The sequence below is a fragment of the Dipodomys merriami genome, unplaced genomic scaffold, assembly GCF_024711535.1.
Source record: "Dipodomys merriami isolate MVZ:Mamm:240054 unplaced genomic scaffold, mDipMer1.0.p SCAF_33, whole genome shotgun sequence".
NCBI classification, from domain to species: Eukaryota; Metazoa; Chordata; class Mammalia; order Rodentia; family Heteromyidae; genus Dipodomys; species Dipodomys merriami.
Window position 1 is genome coordinate 15,474,186 of NW_027204826.1, and position 23,683 is coordinate 15,497,868.

The 23,683-nt window shown below is 47.4% G+C and overlaps 1 protein-coding gene across 1 annotated transcript in view; it reads left to right on the forward strand.

Annotated features, from left to right (window-relative positions):
* The first annotated feature begins 577 nt into the window (after positions 1-577).
* Positions 578-23,683, forward strand: part of Agbl1 (AGBL carboxypeptidase 1) — a 384,335-nt gene continuing 361,229 nt past the window's right edge. The window contains exon 1 of the mRNA XM_070042743.1: positions 578-661. Within this exon, the coding sequence (XP_069898844.1) occupies positions 611-661 (51 nt within the window). The 5' untranslated portion in view covers positions 578-610. The remainder of the gene's footprint in view (positions 662-23,683) is intronic.

Below are 23,683 nucleotides of genomic sequence, written 5' to 3' on the forward strand. Positions count from 1 at the left end.
ACCACCTCCACCACGTCAGAGGGTTAGCATGAAATCGGGAAGATGATACGAGGGACTTGGTTCTTTATTTTCCTTCTTAGCGCCAGAGCTCCAGAGCTCCCGTCCCTGAGCTGGGACCTCAGGGGGCCCCGGGCTTCTGTGCCCTGGACTACCACAGTTGTGCAAGCGCTCTTGGATCTCCTGTTACAACCGGCAACAGACCAAAATAAAGGGGGTAGGGGGCGGGGGCCAGCGGGGCGGCAGCGCCACCAGGTCAGCTGGGAATTCCTGTCAGCTCTCCAGGGTGGCTTCTCCCTGGCTCCTGCGCGGGCCTGGAGGTGGGTGAGTCACCCACACGGGTGCCCTCCCCACCCACCCCTGCGCCCAAATGCTCAGCCGTCCCCAGAGCCAGGGCTCACCTAATCCCCACCGTGGGACTCGGGGCCTCCACGCCCCGGGCTGCGGTCTAGAGTTGCACGGCGTGGCCTCACACTCTGCATGCACGCCGCCTGTGCGGCTGAGGCCTTCCAGGCACCAGTCTCCCCCGTGAGGTGGGTGGCCAGGTCAGCTCGCCGCCTTTCCTGTTAGGATCAGGCCCCAGGCAGCCGGGACCCCCAGCACCCGCGGAAGGATGGCCGAGCCTGAAGGCAGCGGGCTGCAGGTCCTGTTGCAGACGCTCCAGGTAGGAACGTGGGGGTGGGGGTAGAGAGACGCTGCAGAAGGCACCGGAAGGCGGGTGCCCAGCTGGCCTGCAGAGGTGCCGTGCACACGTGATCCGGTCCTGCCAAGTTTGCTAAGTGGGCAACAAGGGTCAGCTCTCCCCTCGAAGCTGACCTAAGGGATGCTTTAGCTCTGAACTATTTATTAGACACAGACTATTTATTAGACACAGCCAAGGTTAACCATGACTCTGCTTAAATGATCGAATCAGAACGGGGGTGAGGAGAGGCTTTCTGGGAACAGAGAAGGTGCAGAAGATAGGCAGCATCACTGATTAAGCAGGCTATCCCCAAAGGATGCTGCGGACCGGCTTCGAGCTGCCTGGGAGGAGAGGGTGGCTGGCAAGAGGACTCCGCTGGGCTTCGCTCCCCGGCTGCTTGTCTCTATTTCTGGGCTGCTGCGTTCTGTTCTGTCTACAGATGGCCCAGGATGCTTGCTACCAGTGAGCAGACTCAGACAGGATCTGGGCCGAAGGCATGTGCAGATCTCCTAGGGGTGGTAGGAGCTCTGGAGTTTGCCTTCTATCCTCTGGGGATTCCATCCACTCCACATTCGGAGAGCCCTCCTTCCTTCCAGAGTGGTAGCTTGGGAAACACATCTGCACCTTAGACTCTTTCAGAGAGTGCTAAAAACCAACAGGTTGTTGGGAACAACCTCCAAAGATCCGGGTTTAATTGATCTGGTCTGGGGGTGGGGGGGTGGGCAGGGTAGGGGGAGCCACCTGAGAACATTGGGATTTCAAGGGCCCTGGAGGAATGTTTAATGTACAGCTAAGACCGAAGATCCGGAAGCTCTTCTCTGTGGCCTGGTGTCAAAGGGTGTGGGAGCTCAAAGCAATCCACCAGGATTTCTTGGGTTTTCACTGTACAGCCGCCAGGCTGGTGTTGAACTCGAGATCTACCAGTGTAGCCTCCCAAATTGCTGGGATTATAGCTGTATGTCACGTGTGGCAACCCTAGGATTGTTTAAGCCTGAAGTCCAGGGATGAAGCTTCTAAAATGATAGGTTTATGGGGGAGGGGAGCGTAGAGTCTGTTAACCCATGATCTGGTTTAGGATGTTTTTGGTTCTTGTTCCTTTCTTCCTGCTGTGAAGGTTTCCTTAGCTTTCCTGTGATTTTTTTTTTTTTTTTGACTCATTCTCTCTGATTTGGTCAAGGCAAGGATTCATCTGGGCTAGAGGTATCACAGCCTGAAGCGGACCACAGACTTAATTTGTGAAATGTATCTAAGGAACTCTTCTACTGGTTAGATGCTTCAATAGTCAGGTGTAAGAAGTCAACATTTCTGGGTGTTGGCGGCTCATGCCTGTGGTATTTTTAGCTACTCAGGAGGCCGAGACGCGAGGATCACAGTTGGAAGCCAGCTCAGACATAAAAGTCCTTGGGACTCTTGTCTCCAATTAACTAGCAAAAGGCCAGAAGTGGAGCTGTGGCTCAAGTGGTAGAAGGCAGCCTTGAGTGGAAAATATCAAGGGAGAATGCTAGACCCTAACCTCAAACCTTAGTAGTAGCGCGCGCGCTTGTGCGCACACACACACACACACACACACACACACACACACACATTCTCTCTCTCTCTCTAACATCTTGTTGTTTCTCATTTCTGAAGTTATATGAAGATCTTGATTAATTGTGCCTCCTACTACCCTAAACCTGTCACGAGCAGGATTTTTCCTCATACTAGCTTTGTGGTAAAGATCTTGGGTAAGTTGGGGTCAAGGGTTCAGTGAACACCAATGTCCTGTGGTTGTCCTGGAGGTCACTGCGGGTTGTGCTCCACCTCCAGTCTTCCCACCATAGGGGACTTATAATTGATATTTAGAATGATCACCCCAGGGCACTAGAAGATTCTCAATTATCAGAGAAAGATTTAATTATATGTGCTAGGCCCTACTTAGGTTCCAATTAACCAGAACATTAAAACAACACCAGCAGGCTTCGCGCTCATAGGATGAGCAGGAATTAGAATTAGAATTTGGGGGTCGAGTTGACCTAGGTTTCCCGGTATTGCCGCCACAAACTGTTTCTGTGAGCTCTGCCTGGGACTCCGTGGTTTAGACGTCAGACTGGCGAAATGCTTTGAAAAAGGGATTTGATGGAACAGATTAAGAGCCAGTGGGGCTTCGGGGCGGGGTGGGGCATCGGAAGCTCTCTTCACCCGGGGGGCTCCCAAGACCTTATTCACTCACAGGGTTCCCCTCTTCTTCTTGTGTGCCCGGGTGGCAGGCAGAAGGCTGTCCCCCAGACCGCTGGGGAAGAGGGGGGGGGGTATGTTGGCATGGAATCTGCGATCCGGCCTGACTTCCTGCGTGTTCTAATCGTGTTGGGCCTGGCCGTGCACCCCTAGAATCCCAGCTGCTTAGCAGGCAAAAGCAGGAGGACATCAATCCTTAGAAAACAAGTGCAAGAACTGCTCTGAAACACACTCTTGAAAAGTAAAAGGTGTGTGTGTGAGTGTGTGTGTGTGAGTGTGTGTGCTCACGGGATAGAATGCTTGCCTCGCAAGAGAGGCCCTGAGCTCAATCCCCAAAACTCCCCGCCTCCCCTCCGCAACCCCCCAATTAAAGAGTGCCTCAGAGCATCGCCTGAGGGGAGGAATAAAGGAATCAGAGGGCCGAGAGCGCAGGCTCAGGGTCCCAGGGTCCCCCCGAGATGGGGGCCTTAGAAATCCCCCTCCTCCAGGATGGCACCGTTTCTGCCTCTAGTGGGGGTCATCAAGAAATATCAGTTAACTTCTTGTGCAAACAGGAAAGGGGCAAAGTGGATTTTTTCCCCCCTGCTTAAACACCGCCTTATCTCTGTCCAGAGAGTGTAGAATCAATTTTCTAGATCCCTTGGCTTTGCCAGGTTTGATTTAGGATGGAAAACCAGAAAGACTCCGGGAAGCCTGGGTGAAAGGGGGGAGACTCCACCCCAGACGCAGGAGGGGGAAGGCCTGGATGCAGCCCCGCTTCTGGCACTCCCCTGCTGCTCACCCTTAGGCCCGAGGCCTCCGCCTTCCTGCCGAAGGGGGGATCCTAAAGCCCCTCGGTGTGAGGATGAAGAGACGGGATCTGAACGCATCTGTAAACTTCAATGGCTGCCCAAATGCTTTTCCCTTAGCCAGGTTGCTGTGGAGAGGCTGGGAACCCAGGCCTGTGCTTTTCATCGGCCTGCTCAGCTGTCTCCTGGGCGGACTCCAGTGCACTGCGTACAAAGGAAGGCGTCTCCTCCTCCTGTCCCGCGCTCCTCTCTCCCTGCGGTTTGCGCTAATGGGGGAGATGGGGGAGTGCCAGGGTAGCAGGATGCAGGCCGAGGGCCAGTTCTGACGCGGCGCGCCCTCCGGCAGCCAGCCGGCATCCCACCAAACGCCAATTAAGCCCCTCACTGAAACACGAAGAATGTATAAATATTAGGTCAGCTCTGGCACGCTCGGGGCCGTGATACGGGCGTGCTATTATGATTATGATTGTTTCGCTGTTTTAACTGCTCCAGCCGAGTCCCAGGGTCTGCAGCTCTGCCAGAACGTGCAGGGCCGACCACTCTTTCCCAACTCCGGTTCCAAGAACATCATCCATTACGGATTAATAGGCAGGCTTCAGGATGTGAGGTTTCCGGTCTCCAGTCAGCGCTGACCTTAAGTAATAGGAATCCTGGAATGGGGCAACGGGTGTCGTTTTTATTTTCCCTTGGACCCCATCCTGTGAAGGTTATTATTATTATTATTTTTTTAAGACAGGTAATTCCAACTGCTGGGCCTCAGGGAAGGGATGAGTGGAAAATGAGGACTGATAGATGGTCATTTGTAGCCCCTAGGGGTTTTGCCTTGAAAGCATGTGCTGGATAATTTTCCTTCTAGAACATTCTTCAGAGGGCGTGGGAATCTCTTTTGTACTGATAGAGCCAGTGCAGTCTAAATGGAGTTTTCCCCTAGGGCAGGAACAGAAGGGTTTGAGCAAATAAAGAGGGCAGTTTCCCTTCTAGATCATTAAACATGGTCGCCAGGCACCAGTGGCTAACACATGTAATCCTAGTTACTCAAGAAGCTAAGATCTGAGGATCCTAGTCCAAAGCCAGCCCAGCCCAGGAAAATCCTACGTGACTCTTAGTTCCAGTTAACCACCAAAGAGCCAGAAGTGGAGCTGTGGCTCAAGTGGTAGAGCACTAGCCTTGAGCACAACAAAAAAAGCTCAGGGATAGCACGCAGGCTCTGAGTTCAGACCCCATGATCAACACACACAGACACACACAGACACACACAGACACACAGACACACAGACACACATACAGACACACACACAGACACACAGACACACACACAGACACACAGACACAGACACACACAGACACACAGACACACACACAGACACAGACACACAGACACACACACAGACACACACAGACACACACAGACACACAGACACACAGACACACACACACACACACACACACACACACACACACACACACACACACACACACACACACACACACACACACACACACACACACACACACACACACACACACACACACACACACACACACACACACACACACCTGGCTTGGAGAGGTAGGCAGCCATTTCTCATTGCCGGTAAGATGCTGAGAAGAATACAGCCCTGCCCACAGCTGAACTCATCACCTGACCACCTTCACGCCACAGCCCACCCCACTGGAACAGATCTGGGGAGAGCCAGGCCCAGTGTCAGCGGGAGCCCTGGCTGCGGAAAGTGTGATAACCAGGCAGTGAGCGCGCTCCATTCCCATCTCTGCATTGGTGAAGCACCCCAGGCAGGCCGCCTCTTCGTGCTGCAGACATGGGTGGGCCGAAATGCATCCTCTTGGGTAGGACCTCCTGTATCCTTTGCCAGATCTGAAGTGAGGGAAGCAGAGAGCCTGATGCCATCATTTTTCACTGAGCAGATTCTGCCTGCTCCCTTGAAGCCATAGGCCTGCAAACCCAGTCCTGTCCTACGGGAGGCATGGTGGAAGGAAGAGAGAGGGGTCAAGAGCAGAGAGAGGCCAGGAGAGGAAGGAGGAGAACGTCACCACTGTGGATCATTTTCTCTCCTTCCTGCCCTCCTTTCTTCCTTCCCCTCTCTTTCATTATACACCCAGCACTCAGAAGAAACAACTGTGATCTCTCCTCACCCCAGGAGAACCAGCTCCCACCCCCTTATTAGCCCGTTGCTGCTCACATCTCCCCAACACAACCACCACACCCATTTCCAGCACTGGGAAGTGTTCACTTATGTGACTAGACTCCTACAGCCGTGCCCTACTGTGTTCCAAGCCCTCCAATGTTTTCCATGTGGTTGAAAACGTTTATTCTCATTTTGACTAATGTACCATTGAGCCATGATGCCATGATGTTTTTCCTTTTTCTTGTTTTTATCCCTTCCACAGTAGGTGATCCCGGTGATCCCTGGGGTGGTTTCCAGCCTGACAGTATTACTAGTCATGACTTTGTGGCATCATCCACGTGTGTCCTTTGAGTTTACACCTAGTCATGAAAGGTGGCAGGGTACCCCAGGTTCACTTTGAGGAGATAACGACAGCTTTCAAGAATGATTGCCCTGCTTGGGCATCGGTGGCTCATGCCTGTAGTCCTAGCTGCTCAGGAGGCTGAGATCTGCAGAATTACAGTTCCAAGCCAGTCTGGGCAGATCAGCCCATGAGAGCCTTACCTCCCATTCCACTCCAGAAAACTGGAGATGTGGGGGTGGCTCAGATGGTAAAAGCACCAAGCCTCAAGTGAAAACAACAAACAAACAAACCATGAACCCTCAGAGACAGCATCTAGGTCCTGAGTTCAAGCCCCACGACCAACAAAAAGAAACCAAAAATGTTCTCCTGTGGGAGCTTGGGGAGGTTAGTGAGTTTCTCAAGGTCACTGGGCAAGTGTGTCACCCTGGTAGGATTTGAATGAGGGAACCTCACTAGGGGAAGAGGAATAGGACAACCCCACCGCACCCCCCCCCCCCCCCCCGCCAAGTGTGAAGGCTGAGAGAAAGATGCTTCTTAGAGGCGGGATGAGCCCGGATTCCCACCAGCCTTCAGGAGATAGGAAACGGCTTCAGCTTCGGGTCTCAGATTAAAGGAGGGGTCGGGTTTCCTAGTCTGGGTACGTGATGAAACTTTCACCAGGGGACTTGGAGAAAAAGCAGCTTTGTCAATAAACGGTCTGTCATGAATTCTCCCTCCCTCTTCCTCACCCCCAAACCCCCCGAAACACGAGATTCCCCCCAACTACCATGCATCCCATGTCCTCATTCCAGACACACCTGCTTACCCATCCCTTTAAAGACTGAATTCAGGCTGGGATGTAGCTCAGTGGCAAAGCACTAGCAAGTGCAACGTCCTGGGTTCGATCCCCAGTACCGAAAAAGGAAAGACAAAAAAAAAAAAATACAGTTAAGTACTAAAGACTGAATTCAGCCAAACAGCTCCTACTTTTTCTCTCTCACTTCTCGTTAATAGTTAGACAGAGGCGACACACAAATTTCATTTTCTCCTTGACATTCATTATTAAATCATAAGATATATATTATATGTCCTGAAGGGGGAAAAAGGCTCCAAATGACAGCTAAGTTTTTAGAGGGAAGGAGAGGCTAAGATGATAATATTTGAAGGGAAATGGATAATAAAATTCAGGGAGAATTTTTTTTTTTGCCCTGAGCACTTACTATGTGCTCAAGAGATTTTCTAAGGGTTTTCCCAGGGTCTCTCGTGGGGTCCTGACCGTGCTGCTGGGAGGTTGGCACAGCTGATCACGCCAGTTTACGGGTGAGTGTAAAAGCCAGCCACGTGGTATTAGGGGTCTTGCAGCAGGGCGGGAGCAGTATCAGGATTCAAACCTGGAACACCGGGAGTCTAGGTTTCATCACATTCTGTACGTCAGACCCGAGCACCAGTGTTTCATTTTCCTGTCCTTTCTCCCTCCAAACACGTTTTCCTGATAAAAGTACCACAAGCTCATTATTAGCAACATTAATTAAAATGTAGATTGAAATTTGCACAAAGCAAAAATCCTCCATCCACCAAATCCTACTCCCTAAAACAGCTTCATAATAATTTGCCAAATACTGTTTTGCGTTTGTGCATACACAGACATACAAACGTATACATACATGCATACATACACACATATATATAAAACTGTATATAACAATATACATTTATAGCTGTAACCATATAATTTAATTTAAACACACTATTAATTTAAACATATAGTATTATTCAATGATCATTAAGCCAGCACATATAGTTCCAGTTCAGTCTTTTGTGATAATTATTTTTGTTCTTATATATTTTTAATATAATTATAATTTTTATATAATTATAATTAGTCTATGTGCATATATAATTGAAATAGTTTACTTTTGTTCAGTATCTCACTGGATGTCAATTATGCTATTTTAAGTTTTTAATGTTATTTATTTATTTATGGTTCTTGTGTTTGAATTCAGGCCCCGTGCTTGCTCAGTGTGTTTGGCTGGTGCTCTTCCACTTAACCCACACTTCCAATCCAACATTTTACTGGTTTAATTGGAGACTGAATCCACATCCAAATCCAAGCTGGCTTTGGATTGTGATCTGCTGAATCTCAGCTTCCTGAGTTAGCTAGAATTACCCACCTTAGCCTCTGGCTTGTTATCCCATAGATGACATTTTAATAGTGAACTTTAACATTTCTCTTGTGGAATACTTTTGGCCACAAGACCTTTTCCTTGTGCTCTCAGGTGAACAGGCACAATACTGTTTAAAGATAATGATGTTTAAGTGTCAGCCCCTTTGCCACACACCCTGTCATTTGCAATGGTGACAAAAATCATAGCCGTAAAATCTCTTTTATTAGAAGGTGCATGCCTGTACCACCCCGTGGAACTTTGCAAGTTTCCCTTTAATGTAAATGCTTCTTTGAAATGAACAGTTGCCTCTCACACTTGATGCTGAGAGCTGTCAGTCACTAATGCTCTGTCTGTCTAGAGGAACAAATGGTTAAATTCCAAGGAGAAGGTTCTGGAACTACCTGGAGGGCTTGCTTGCACGTGTTTGCTGGTGAAAATCAGGCTTTGCTGCTCACCCATCGTGTGACTTTGGGCAGACCCTGAGAACCTTCTTGATCATCTGTAAAATGAAGGGTGTGGAATGAAATCAATTTTTCCTAAATGTTTATTTGCAGGCCACTCCCGTGGATTATTTTTTCTCCTGTATACCAACTAGACTACCATTTATTTTCATGTTCTGTTGTAACTTTATTTAAGGTGAGAATTTATCGATAGGAATAAGTGTAGCAGTGACGCTAGCATCGATCTGAAGTGGCCACGATAATTAAAGCGATGCAAGGAATAGAATGTTACTAAAATCCAGTTAGACCACTAGTTGGTAGAGTTTATGAGCTTCAGACCTTATTCTTTATTTTATAAGAAGAGATTAGTGAATACCGGAGAAGTATTGAACACCTTTGAATAACTGAGACTTGAGTGGATATTTCCCTAAAGAAAGACAAACACTTTGCCAAGAATAAACATTCCTTTTTTCCCCCCAGTATGTGATTCAGTGCTATTTAATAACCTATCTCCTGTGGCATCTAAATCTAGGTCATACACTTTCTGTACAAAGTTTCTGACCTTACAAGAAAATATTGGATTAGCTAGTCTTTAGGGTAACATTATATCCTTCCACAATTCTCTCCTGTTGTGAGGAGAGCCTTGGGGGGGGGAGAAGATAGGAGTTATGCATTTTCTCAGGTTAGCCATCTATTAGATTGAGTATTTATAGTGGGGAGCTTGAAGAACTGAATTTATTGGATGGGATCCTCCATCAGAAATGCAGCCCTGGAGATGGGCACGGATTTCCTGCTGCTTCCATTCTCCTGGTACTCCTGTGGGAACACGCCTTGCCTAGCAGATGGATGCTGGTCCTGGGGAAAACAGGCTAGCCTTCCCTCCTGCTCTCCCCTGGACGGGCTGGTCTGAAGGAGCATGTTCTCCCATTGTCTAGCCGTCTAGATGTGAGACCTCCAGCTCTTCAGGTAGAGGTTAGCCTGTGAACCCTGGGAGGTATTAGTCAGTGGGGTCTAGAAAGTTCTCCTCCACAATTCCCCCCTCCCCCTCCCCCCCATCATTTTTCTGGAAGACCTCAGGCCCTGCAATGAGTTCCCCATCCAGCTGGCCTTACTTCTGGAGTCTTCTCACTTCTGCCAATGTGGGAGCATATACTATTATAGACCCCAGTCGGTGCTCAGCACAAACCAGTGCTGGTGGTGCCATGATCTAGGACTTCAGAACTAAGGGAACCTCTCTCCAGTGTAATGTACACCACCTCGGGTGTCTCGTTGCGGCTTCACATAAAGAGGACCGCAATCGTGCTTAAATCATACTTTCCCGGGGCTGGGAAGGCGGCTCAGTGGTAGAGTGCTTGCCTTGCATGCATGAGGGTTCGATTCCTCAGCACCACATAAGCAAAAAGAAAAAAGCTGGAAGTGGTGCTGTGGCTCAAGTGGTAGAGCGCTAGCCTTGAGCTGAAGAGCTGAGGGACAGCGCCCAGGCCCAGCGTTCAGGCCCCACGACCGGACCCCCCCCAAAAAAATCATACTTTCTCCACACTTGCCTAGTTCTTGGGAGCTGCTGGTGGAAGGGTCTGACCGGTGGCTCTAGGGATAAACACTTCCTCTCCCGAAGGGCGTCCTCGCTCCTGCGCCCGTGCCCCGAGAGCCGGCTGACAGTGATCAAGGTGATTAACTGTGATGTCGCCTTTGCCGAGGCTCGCGGAATTGTTGAGTGGCACATGGCCGAAGGCAGACAGTTTTATAACTCACCAGGGGGAGAAGGAAACCAATTAGGGCTGATTAGAAACAAAACACACCGTGGGAAGCATTTAGTGCCAGAATCATTTGGTGAGTTGAGGTGCCTACTCTTGAGATGCAGGCGTGCCAAGAATCGAGACGGAGGGGGGGCCCTGCGTTTCCCCTGGGGTAGCCTGGGGGAGAGAACTCTACAAACCACTCTTGCCCTCCGTGATTTCCTACCCATTCTTCGTTTTATTTTCTGCAACATGGCTGCTGAGAGTCGAGCTTCACTCCGGCTGATAGTAGCCGGACATTGCTGTAGTTCTAGAGAGAGGTAAATTCTACTCCTCATTCTACCGCATGGGAACAAGCCATGGCTTCGCTAATCCTAAGTCTACTAGATGTCCTACATTGTACAGAACCTCTCCTTGCTCTTCTTCCGTAATAGGAAATTGTCTTGGTGGTGGTGGTCGTTGTTGTGCTGGTCCTGGGGCCTGGGCACTGTCCCTGAGCTTTTCGTACTCCAGGCTAATTCTCTACCATGGAGGCTACACCTCCACTTGTTTTTGGTGTTTAATTGGAGATAAAGAGTCTCACAGGCTTTCCTGTCCCAGCTGGTGTGGAACCTGGATCCTCAGATCTCAGCCTCCTGAGTAGCCAGGATGAGAGGCGAGAGTCACTGGCGTCCGGTGGGGATGGCCTTACTCATCAGCATTCTTTCCTCCGTTATGGGTAGGGGCAGAGAGGGGGCAAAGAGACGGCTGGCCCTCCAGGTCTTCTCCAGGGCCTGGGAACTGAGAGTCTCTAGATAAGGTTTCCCCAGCCTTAAGAATCCACATGTCCTCAGTGACAGTGCCCTGCACAGTAGCATCTCGCTGTTTTGTAACACACTTCTCCAGGGAAGACCAGAGCTTGTGAAGCAGAATTGAGAACCAAAGGCCCTAACCAACAGACGCTGGCATGGTGCCGTGATGTCCGTCCGTTACGGGAGCCGGGGGAAATCTAAGCGACGCCCAGACACTGAGATCAGGAGCAGATACCTGCTTTCACAAAAAGCAGGGAGGGGCAACTGGACGGGAGCCGAGACTTAAACTTACCCATAGAACATCCAACACTGGGATTGAACTTACTAATTTTCATCGCATCATCTTACCAGGAAAGGAGAGATGGCTTGGAATGTCTTCCACTGAAGGGCTAGACAATTTCTCTTCACAGTATCTGAAAGCTCCACGTCTCTGTCGCCGTCAGAGATGCAGTTTCACTGCTGCAACCTGTCAGTGAGCCTCATTATTTGAGTCCAGCCATGGTGAACGCAGGAGATTGAGGCAGACTCCACAAGTACTCAGAGCCCCGATGTCCCCAATACTTGGGCCACCGGGGGCCCTGAGGTTCAGCACAAATACATAGCTGCACCTAGGTTCCTCAGTTTCCCTTTTGGTACGATGTGGCTAGGGGGAAGTAGAGAGAGGTGACTGGGAACCGTGAGGGTCATTGCTCAACAGGCCCACCCAGGTGTGCGTAATAGGTGCTGACTAAATGCTGCCATCAGAAGAAAATACTATCCAAAGCATAATTAGGGAAAGCGAGTTTTAGAGAGCTTGGAGTTGATTCAATTGTAGATCACTTTTCAAGGGAAAGAATACAAAACAACAAATACAAAATTAAGCATAAATGGGAATATTTATTGAGAACAAGCAGCCTTTAGAAAGTAATGGTTTCTTAAAAGCCTACAAATACACCACAGCTTCACATGCGCGCACACACGCGCACACACACACAATAAGAAAAAGAACATATTTTAAAAATGACTTCCTGGCATTTATTTATAATGCCTTCTATCATATCTTTTTTGGCTGAATATTCTTTGATTGCCCTATTCATGTGACATTTTATAATGACATTTTATACAGAGTATGTGGATTAATTCAACCTCTTCTCCAGCGTGAAGCTTTTTGTTTTTAACTATTGATAATTACAGAAAAATTTCCTTCAGCTTCCCATCTTGATTTGTGAGATAAACATTCAGGATTACTATCCAATTTGGGAACACCTCTCTGTCAAGTTAAAAGAACCCTGAAAGAGCATTAGACCGGCCTCTGCCTTGTTCCACTGTGTCTTGTTTCTTCTCTTTCCCTTGAACGTGGTTCTGGACGCTGTGGACAAAATGTCCACTGGTGTCAGGGCCTTCTGGAGGCCAGTGCTACACTAATGGGTAGCAGCGACCTAATTATATAAAAACTTTACTGCAAATCCTCCCCTCCCCGCCCCTCCCCTCTCTCCTCCTCTCTCCTCCTCTCTTTTCTTCTCTCCTCCCCTCTCCTCTCCTCTTCTCTCTTCTCTCCTTTCCTCTTTCTCCTCTCTCTTTCTGTCTCTTTTTATTTCGGTGCTGGTCTTGTGGCTTAGACTCAGGGCCTAGGCACTTTTTCTGAGCTTTTTGCTCAGAAATGCTATTTGAATTACACTTCTGAGACCCAGTAGAAGTTTCTTGGGAGATCATCTCGTAGAAGAGCAAAAATACAGACACTCACAGTCCATATAGAATGGCTGGCAAACTGAAAAAAAAGGCTAACAAACAATATATGCCCATTAATTCCCATCAGGATTGTACTCTTTACATTCATTCCTATCTCTGCATCTATATAAACAAACAGACAATAGCCTGGACCTGTTATAACTGTCTTTTGTTCATTTAGTAACACAAATATCTATTCACATTAATAAAAAATGGCCCTCGACAGCATCACTGACAATGATTGAATATTGTCCCAATGTATCCTAGCAATTTATTTAATGTGAGACATTTAGAGTGTTTTCAATTTCTCGCAATTAGCAACCGTGATGAAGTGAGGAAGATCTTTGCAAATAGATGTTTGTCTCCATTGTTTTGGAACAATTGCTGTGGAATAAGGGTCAAAGGGTCTGTATGTTTAAAAGGCTTCTGATTAAGTATTTCTAAATTGCCCATCAAAAAAAAAAAACAACCAAGTTGGAGCAATTTACCCTGTCTTTAGCTTTATTGAAGAATATACATTTCTTCTCACCCTTGCTAGGGTTGTTTTCTTCTTCTTCTTTTTTTGGTTACAGTTTTAAATCCTTGCCCATTTGAGAGGGGGAGGATGGTAATTCATTTAATTTATATTTCTTTGATTGCCAATGTGAGTGAACTTTTTTTTATAAGCCTATTAGCCATTTGCATTTCTGGTTTTGTGAATTGCCTATTTATTTCCTTCCAGCAAGGAAATCTTTTACTTTAGGAAATTCTCTCCTAGAGATACCCAAATCAGTCTGGTGCCAGGGCTCATGCCTGTCATCCTAGCTACTTGTGAGGCTGAGATCTGAGGATCGCGGTTCAAAGCCAGTCCCCGCAGGAAAGGCCAAGAGCTTCTTACCTCCAATGAACCAGCAGAAAACTGGAAGTGGAGCTGTGGTTCATAGAGGTAGGAGCACTAGCCTTGATCAAAACAGCTTAGGGATAGCACCCAGACTCTGAGTTCAAGCCCCATGATCAAACCAACAAATAAATCCCCAAATCAGATTTTTTTTTCTTTTTTTTTATTTTATTTTATTTGTGAACATACTGTACAGAGGGGTTACAATTACATGGGCAGGATAATGCGTACATTTCTTACCAAGCATTGCAGCCTCCTCCTTTGGTTTACCCTTCACATCCCTTCCCAGCCTCCCCCCTCCCCCCCCAATCCCAATCCTTCTCCTTCCCCCCCATTCCGCCCCCCCCCCCCCGCACCGACGTTGTAAAGCTCGTTTTGGACATGACAACTTGTATTTCTCATTGTTGCAACAGGTCCACCTGTATCCTTAAACAACTGGTTTTTCCCCATCTCCTCCTCAAGTTATACTAACATCAAATATAGTGAAAGCAGGGGTTATACTGTGGGGGAGGGACATACAAAGCAACAAAGAGATAATCTTATAAATGCGTTAGAAACACATGCATGAAAGAAAAAAAACATTAAAATACATATCTAAGGGTTCATTTTCCTGACATCACATTATCTGACCTTTTCCACTTGACTCATGCATATACTAGATATTGCAAATAAGGGAAACCATGGGCAAATCAGATTTTTTTTTAAAAAAAACAACATCTTGTTCTTATACTTCAAAACTTTTTCTCCTTTTGGGAAGAAATAGGGCTAGGCATGATTACTTCAGGCTGTAATCCCAGTTACTTGGGAGCTTGGGGGAAGATGTACTGTTTGCAAAGCTGAGGGTATGTCTAGTATTCCAGCTACGTAGGAGTCATCAATAGGAGGATTACAGTTGAGGTGAGCCTCAAGACCCCTGAAAATAAATGAAAATGAAAATGAAAGTGAAATGGAAAATGAATGCACTTTACCCAGCAGCCATGATTCTGTGAGTTCAACCCCTGCCCTGAGTTCAAACCCTGGTTCCCTCGAAGCAGGGGAAAGCAGAAGAAATAATATTCCTGTCAGCAAGTACTATGTCAGCAGCATCAGGGCAGGGAAGGTTTTAGGTTTTGCATCAAGCTCCAGTTCTGGCGTGTGTGTGTGTGTGTGTGTGTGTGTGTGTCTGTGTGTGTGTGTGTCTGTGTGTGTGTGTGTCTGTGTGTGTCTGTGTGTGTCTGTGTGTGTCTGTGTGTCTGTGTGTGTCTGTGTGTGTGTGTGTGTGTGTGTGTGTGTGTCTGTGTGTGTGTGTGTGTGTGTGTGTGTGTCTGTGTGTGTCTGTGTGTTTGCTCAGGGCTAGTGCTCTACCATTTGAGCCATATCTCCACTTCTGGCTTTTTTTGGTGTTTAATTGAGACCAGAGTGTCATGGACTTTCCTGGCCAGGCTGGCTTTGAACCAGGATCTCACTTCGGGAGCGGCTAGGATTACAGGCATGAGCCACTGGCACCTGGCTGCTTTCTCACCTTTTAATGTCTTGTCTTTCTTCACCTTTTAATGTAGTTTGTCCATAAGAAAGGATCCCTAAGTGTGCTGGGAACAGATGTTACCATATAACTAATTCAGAGTTTCTAAGCCCTTCTCCAAACGCGTTGGCTAGTCTTAGAAAAATGACCTAGAATCTCTCCTATTCTCTATGCCTCACAAGAAAAATCCAGTAGTATTGTCGATAAGGTGCTGTGAACATTACATGGGTTCTTGGAAAACCCTTGGGAATTATTGCCAAGCTAGGAAACAAATTTAGAGTGCTCTACACCTAAGTCATTACCTGCATTTGAACTAAAACAAGCAGGTTACTATTGACAGCTCAAGGACTCTTGTTGTTAATAGCCTAGCCTCAACACATTGTAATTATTTACAAAAAAAGAAAACTTGTCCGGAATGGCAATCCAATAATGGTTTGTGGTCTTGTTGAACAATCCAATTAAGGAACTCTTTATATATCACCTCTCATACCATTTGTTTTCCTGTTTGAAATATTAAGATAATGTGATGTCTGAAATCAGTAACTGGCTAGTTGATGGTGGATTTCTGTCTTTTGGCTTTGAACTCGCTAGGATGTGATCCGATGAGCAGGGGTCCAGAAGAAAAAGGCAGCAGTGCCATTTTCTACTCTTCCTGTGGGGAAGGGGTCCACAGTTTTCGGTTCTAATTTGCTGTGTAGATCTGCCTGACACAAACACTTTGTGTGGTTGATCCTGTGTGACTCCTGGGTTTCTACACTTGTGGATCAGGTCTGTCAGGTCCAAATGTGGACTCTACTACAACTTACGCAGCTAATTAACCTCCATAGTCAGTTTGATGAATCTGAATCTCTTTTTTTTGTCTGTTGTGGGACTTGGCCTGGGTGGGCACTGTCCCTGAGCTTTTACACCCAAGGCTAGCACTCTACCGCTTTGAGCCACAGCGCCACTACCTGTTTTCTGGTAGTTCATTGGAGCTAAGAGTCTCACAGACTTTCCTGCCTGGGCTGGCTTTGAACCATGATCCTCAGATCTCAGCCTCCTGAATAGCTAGATGACAGGTGTGAGCCACCAGCACCCAGCTGATTCTGAATGTCATTGAAGATACATTAGTACTTTAGTAAGGACACCATGTATTCATGTTGTAGTCAGTAGAATGCTTGTGCGCTAGCAGAGTACAGCAGCTAACGGCTTACCCTGTGTCCAGTCAGTTCAGAATCATTGAAGTACTTACCATGTCGTTGCGTTCTGACATCTACACATACCACTACCGAGGCCCTTGGGTGAGTCCTGTCACAGTGAATTCACTTGGCGTCTAGCTCTGATAGAAGCTACCCTCAGAATGATTCAAGCTTACGATGAACTGAAGCCTCTTTTGAGATGTCTTTTTTTGAGGTCCATGTTGTTCTTTAATAATAATAATAAATAAAACAATAATATAATAAGGATATAATAATAAATAATAAAACATTGTGGCTGCTCTGGAGCTTCTCAGCAATGCATGATGGGTAAATCCTTGGAAGACTTGAGTTGGTGTCATAGCTGAAAGGAAACAGAAAGCTACTGCGCATGATAGGCTGAAAAGTCTTCCATTCTTGAAGGACGTCGAAGCCATTCTCCAGGTAGCACGGTGACATCCATCTTGCTGGGAAGTCCAGGAAGGCACATAGACACAGAGGCAGCTTGGAACGGTGAAGATGGAGTTTTAACAGCGACGCCAACCCAGAACCAGCCCTGACCTTCGGCTCGTTAAACAGAGTGCCACTAGGTTGTGCTAGAGTATAGACAGAGCCCAGATGTGTGACTTGTTCCCTGATACACCTTCCCTTTATTGGCTCTTTCTTTCCATCTTTCCTCTTTCAAAAACAAACAAAAACCAAAAAAATACACCTTAATTCTTTGGTGCTCTGTTGCTCAGAGGAAATGTCAGAAGCCTCCCTTGTGGTTGCTGTGTTTTGCAGAGGACTTTTGAGTGATGCTGTTGTGTTTCTGCAAAGGGCCTGAGGTAGTAATTAATAGTCTGAGAATTATTTATACTTCTGAGAATTATTTATACATCACCTCCAACATCCTGCACCCTGGGGCCCGACCGCTGCTTCTCCCCCATATCTCCACCAGGATCCTCATGTTCTGACTCTCATATCAGCCCCAGGAAGCTCCAGACTGGGTTTGAGTTAGGTTGCAATCCTCCTCTCCCCTTCCCTCCCCTCCCTCTCCTCCTTCTTTTCAGAAGTCCTCAGGAATTCTCTCTTCTTTTCCTGAGTGATCTCAATTGCATTTTATTAATTAATCAACGAATTGATTAATTGATTAATTCATTCTCGGTCCTGGGGCTTGAATTCAGGGCCAGGGCACTGTCCCCGAGCCTCCTTGTACTCAGGGATAGCACCCTACCATTTGAGCTATGGCACCACTTTTCTGAGTAGTTTATTGGAAATAGGAGTGTTGCGGACTTTCCTGCCCAGGCTGGCTTTGAACCGGGATCCTTAAATCTCAGCCTCCCGAGGTAGGATGACAGGTATGAGCCACCCGCGCTGGGCTTCAGTTACATAAGGGGCCTGCTGAGAACAGTCTGTAGTGTGTGGGGGTGGGGAGGGTCCTAGGGCCCCTAGTTTATGTTGCTCCTCCTTGGCTTCTTCATGGGACCAAGGCTGGCAGAAGCATGGGAAGAAAATGTAAAGGCTTTGAGTCAGCAGGTCGGATTTCAACGAACAAAAACAATACTCAAGGCATTGTTCCCGTGTGTGTGTGTGTGTGTGTGTGTGTGTGTGTGTGTGTGTGTGTGTGTGTGTGTGTGTGTGTGTGTGTGTGTGTGTGTGTGTGTGTGTGTGTGTGTGTGTGTGTGTGTGTGTGTGTGTGTTCACAGAGAACCGTCTTTTTGTCTTTTTGGAAACTCCATGGCTGCACCACATGCTGTGGGCCCTTTGCAAATCAGCGCCAATGACAACAGTGTAATTACACTTCAAAAACAAAGGCAGCTAGAAGTTGCATCTTAAATATCCTTTTATTCGGTTGCTCCCAGAGCAAGTGTTTAAGTTCCTCCTTGGAGAGACAGGTGCAGAGGTTAGAAATACACTCATCGACGTCTAGAACCAGGTGCCTCCATTTCTTCTACCCAACGTGAGTGAGAATGCTTTTGTGCAGATTGGGGTGCAAAGGCAGAGGAAGAGCTAGGGATGAGTCACTCTCCTCTGTGCGTCCTGTTCCCGGTGGGGTTATGCGAGGTCCAGAGGCCAGATTAAAGCTAAATCCTTTGGATGTGGGGGTTGGGATAGAATGCAGATTTGTAATAACTAACTGTGAACGTGTTGATTTCTCGTGTTAAACTCTGTGTCAGGCATCAGGGTGTCGGGGTGAAGAGGGCCTCTGGTGTAGGCATGCCCATAGCAATATCTATTTATTTAGCATCTACTGTTTGCTAGGCCAGGTCCTGGCAGCTCTGTATCTATGGTGTCTAGTTCCCACAATCAGATGGCCAAAGGAGTGTTGTGTAAGTTCTGAAAACATCCTAGAAGGCACACAAAGGGGTATCTAGCTACTTAGTGGCCAAACCCAGATACAAACCTACCCGGCCCCATAGCGCGAGATGCTTCCTCTAGCTGGCACATGGCCTTTGTCTAGATTGGAGCTCAGTTTTTGTAACTAACCAACGCCCCGTTCCGCATTCCCACACACCCACTTCCAACCACATGTTGGGTTAGGTAGGACTAGTTTACCTGATCTCTAGTTTACATAGGAAGAGGAATTTATTTATCATGGAGGTACAGACCAGAGTCTGTGTCTGTGCCTCCTAAGTCGGCTGTAACCAGCTCTCAGGTCCTGGTGGGATACGTGCACAGTTTTCTTTTGTGTGTGGGGGTGCTTGAACTCAGGGCCTGAGCACTTTCCTTTTTACTTATTTGCTTAGCGCAAGCACTCCACCACTTGAGCCACAGCTCCACTTCTGGCTTTTTGGTGGCTCATTTGGAGATAAGAGTCTCATGGGCTTTTCCTGCTCACGCTGGTTTCGAACCATGATCCTTAGATCTCAGCCTCCCGAGTTAGCTGGATTCCAGGCGTGCGCCAGCAGCGCCCGGTTTGCATGCAGTGTTTGTCCTTGCCTTTCCATACACCTCACTGCACTTGTCTCCTAGCTAACGGAGAGCTTGCTGGCTGCCCTGTAATGTAACCTGCCTCCAACGATCTCAAGTGCTATGCTGGGCCCTGATGCTCAGTGAGAGACACACCAGCTTCAGCCGTCCTGAGAAATGACTTGCCATCAGCTAGAAGCAGTGGGACAGGCAAAGCGGCCCGGTGTGTGTGCATGCGTGTACACGTGCAGGTTTCTCATATGCAGACAAAAGTCCAGTATACAAGGGCAGACCCCTGTTTCCAGGGGTCCTGGGGAGTGCATAGTTTGTCACGTATTAATTTTGATTTGGGGCCCTCACAAGAGAAAAAAAATGGAGGTGGGGCCTGAGGGAAGCCAGAGAAGAAATTTCGTCTATACTGTATTTGGAATAACCATTTCAGGCCTCTATTTGCTATTGATAAACCAGCTGGATTCTCTTTCACTCATGAACACACAAACTCACGCACTCATTCACCTAGCCATTCATTTGACTATTCATTCTTCTTTTTATGCTCTTTAAGCAGTTGTACAAAGCAGCTTATGAATGCAATATGTCTTGATCAACGTCACCCCTTTCCACATTCTCACCCCTTGTCTTCATTTTGGAGGGTGTCCATTGGATTCTCCTCTTCCTTCATTCATCCACCCCTTTCCCTTGACCCCCACCCCACTCCACCCCTTTTGAGTACCTGCTTCCTGGTGTTCTATTTCACTGCACTATGATTTTTGCCTTTCTCAGGAACTACACTATTTGAGGTTGCCATTTCCTTCAGCACAGCCTTGCCTACGTAAGATGGAAAGTCTCCGGCCAAGGCTCTCTTCCCTTTTGCATTACCCAGCATGCACCCTAGTGTTTTGGCTAGGTTTCGATGACAGATGAACACCTCTTAGACCCCAAAGCAAAGTTAACTGACTCTTGGCACATGTTCCCATGATGCTCAGTGTGAGTTGGCTATTCAGCTGTGGCCAAAAAAAAAAAAAAAAAAGATCGGTGTTTCTTCCTGGAAAACCTTTTGTCAGATGCTGGAAAATGGCTGTATGTATACAAATGATGATAGACCAGCGCCTTGAGACTTGGCATTACCAAGTAGGGAAAATGCTGGACAACTAGATTCCGCGGACATGAGCCAGCCTCACTTCTATAGAGCCTGTACTTCGCTGTTTGTGTGGACCTCCATTATGCTGGAAGTTCAGATCTCTCCCTCGTTGTTTTCCTAGTGCCTAGCAGAACTCTTGGTACATTTTTGCTTTTCCAAAAAATGATCTTGAGTTATTTAAGTGTAACCATTTTCCTTCTTTAGAGGTTAGGCAAATATGTAAATGTATAAAGCACAAAGAAATAGCCCAGTCTAACATAGTCCTTATTTAAAATGAAGAGTTTCACATAGGAGTTAGCTACTCTGAACAGTATGGAATTCTCTCTGTCCCTGGATGTATTTTAAATAAAAAGTTCCCAAAGAATTGGTTCTTTGTTTACATGTTGTGGGGCTGATTTATGTGTTTATAAAGCTTGAGATTCTGATCCACTCAGAGATTTATGTGTTTATAAAGCTTGAGATTCTGATCCACTTAGAGAATTCTTACAGATTCCTGGAGAAGCCCATGTTTTCAAAAGTATCTCTGTAAGCTGGGCTCCGGTTGTTCAGGGCCTGTAATTCCAGCTACTCTGGACGCTGAAATCTGTTTTTTGTTTTTTGTTTCTTTTGGTCGGTTGTGGGGCTTGAACTCTGGGCCTGGGCGCTGTCCCTCAGCTCTTCAGCTCAAGGCTAGCGCTCTACCACTTGAGCCATGGTGCCACTTCCAGCCTTTTCTGTTTATGTGGTGCTGAGGAATCGAACCTGAGCCTCATGCCTGGGAGGCAAGCGCTCTGCTGCTGAGCCACCTTCCCAGCCTCAGGAGGCTGAAATCTGAAGATGGTGATTTGAAGCCATCCTGGGCAGGAAAGTTTGGGAGACTCTTACCTCCAATAAACTATTCAAAAAAAAAAAAAACTCAAGTGGTAGAGCACTAGCCTTGAGCAAAAAAGCTCAGGGACGATGTCTGGCACCTGAGTTCAAGCCTTAGGACCGACATGTACCAAAAAAACAAAACAAAAAAGACAAAAATCAAACTCCTCTGTTGGGAGCCAGGGCTATGCTGTGTCCCCAACCCTGCCTCAAACCAGCAGACAGCTCTGTGAGGTTCATCTTTGAGCGTACTTGCAGGCTTCTTTACACTTTTTAGGTTGACAGATGAGTTTTCCTCCCACCATAATAATAAAAAAAAGTTCCTCATGAAGTCATTCTGCCATTAGCATTAAATTAGTTCTACAATGAAATGAAGCCATTTTTTTTTTTTTTTTGTGAACAGGCACTTTCTCATTCAAGGCCAAACTTGACAGAAAGCAAAAGCCAGAGAACATTTCAACTAAAAACAAACAAACACATATATACATATATATATATATATATATATAATTTTTTAAAAGCAATTTGCTTTGCAGAAGGAAGCGTGCCAATGACAGCCCGCCGTACCTAATTAGTGCTCCCATTTGTCCCTGCACTGCAGGCTCCCTTTCCATGCAGGGAGCTGTCTCCAAGTCCCTTCCCCTTCACCACCCTGCAGCCAGAATCAGTCTGCTGACGGCTCAGGAGTCTTTGAGCAACACGATCTAGTTGGTTTCCTGACACGGCGGCAGGAGGTACTGACAGATTGAGTGCTGGGCCGACTCCTGTTCCAAGAAGAGTGCCTGACATAGGGTTATGCAAAGCAGGATGGAAATTCCCATGAAATCCCGGTGCTCTGCATGGACTGCTCCCTCCATCCTCAGAGGTTACAAGAATCACGTGGATACCACCTTCAAGGTGATGCGGCTTCATTCTACCCTCAGGGGAGGCCAGACTCAGTGACTTGCTTCTCCACCTCCCCCCAAAAAACCCACCACCACACAACAGTATGAAAATGGAAGAAACAGCAACTACACAGAGAAGCGGGGTGTCACTCACGCAGTGAACCAGGCAGTGGTGTTACGTGTGTGGCCACGCAGTTCTCACCGAGCCCTGGGATGTGGCCGCAGGAGGTCTTGCCTCTGAAGACCAGTAACTCCGCGATGAGGAAAGATGTGGGGCAAACGTGGACTGGGAGCCGCCCTCCCATCTCCTCCCTTCCCTCAGAACTGTCAAGTCAGGAAAAGACAGGCGTGCCTGCAAAGAGGGTGTAGGTCAGAGGCACTATGGGAATAAAGCAAGTAAACTCCCGGGGTACCCGGGATGAGGTGCCGAGACAGAAGGAGGACAATCCTGGAATAAGCTGGTGAAATCTAAGGAAGTCAGTGAGCATAGACAAACGTCCGTGTTTTAGTTTTAAAAAACATTGTTTGGTTTGGGGATTGAACTTGGGTCCTCAGGTGGGCTAGGCGAGTGCTCTACCTCTGAGCCACACCTCCAGCCCCGAGCTTTTTGGTTTTGGCAAACTTACCAACGTATCGGACGGTGCTAGTAAAGGGGGGCCGGGGCTGCTGCTGATGACAGACTGGGACTTCTCAGCTTTTCTGTCAGATGCCACTGTACCCGTGATGACCTCACTGGCCATGTCACGTGACACGAGTTCCCGCCACCTCTAAAGATGGAACAAGAACTCCCAGTCTGATCATGGGGAAGAAGTCAAGATGGAGTCAGCTCAGCAGCCATCATTCCACTGGACAACGTCAACCTGAACCGTTCCGCTCACCTAAAATTACCCACAATATCAAACCTTGGTGGAAAAATGTCAAGGAGTGTTTTTTTTAACCGTGCTTTCTTTTCCATTTTCTTTTTCCCTTCTTTCATCTTTCTGGGCAGCAGTAGCATCTGAGGCACAGGGCTTTGGTTTTTTCTAGGCAGGTGTTCTGCTCTGTGAGCCACAGCCCATGCTATCTCTTCTTATTTTCTTAGTGTGCACCTCTAATGTGGTTCTGCTAGTGCATTTAAGGAAATCAGACTGTTTTTCATGCAGTGTCTATACTCCCAAGCATATATGGCTCAGGCGCTGACTCTGAGGACATTTCTCTCTCTCTCTCTCTCTCTCTCTCTCTCTCTCTCTCTCTCTCTCTCTCTCTCTCTCTCTCTCTCTTTTGTCAGTTGCGGAGCTTGAACTCAGGGCCTGGGCTCTCTCTGCCACTTTGAGCCACAGCTCCACTTCTGGTTTTCTGGTGGTTAATTGGAAAAAAAGAGTCTCATGGACTTTGTTGCTGA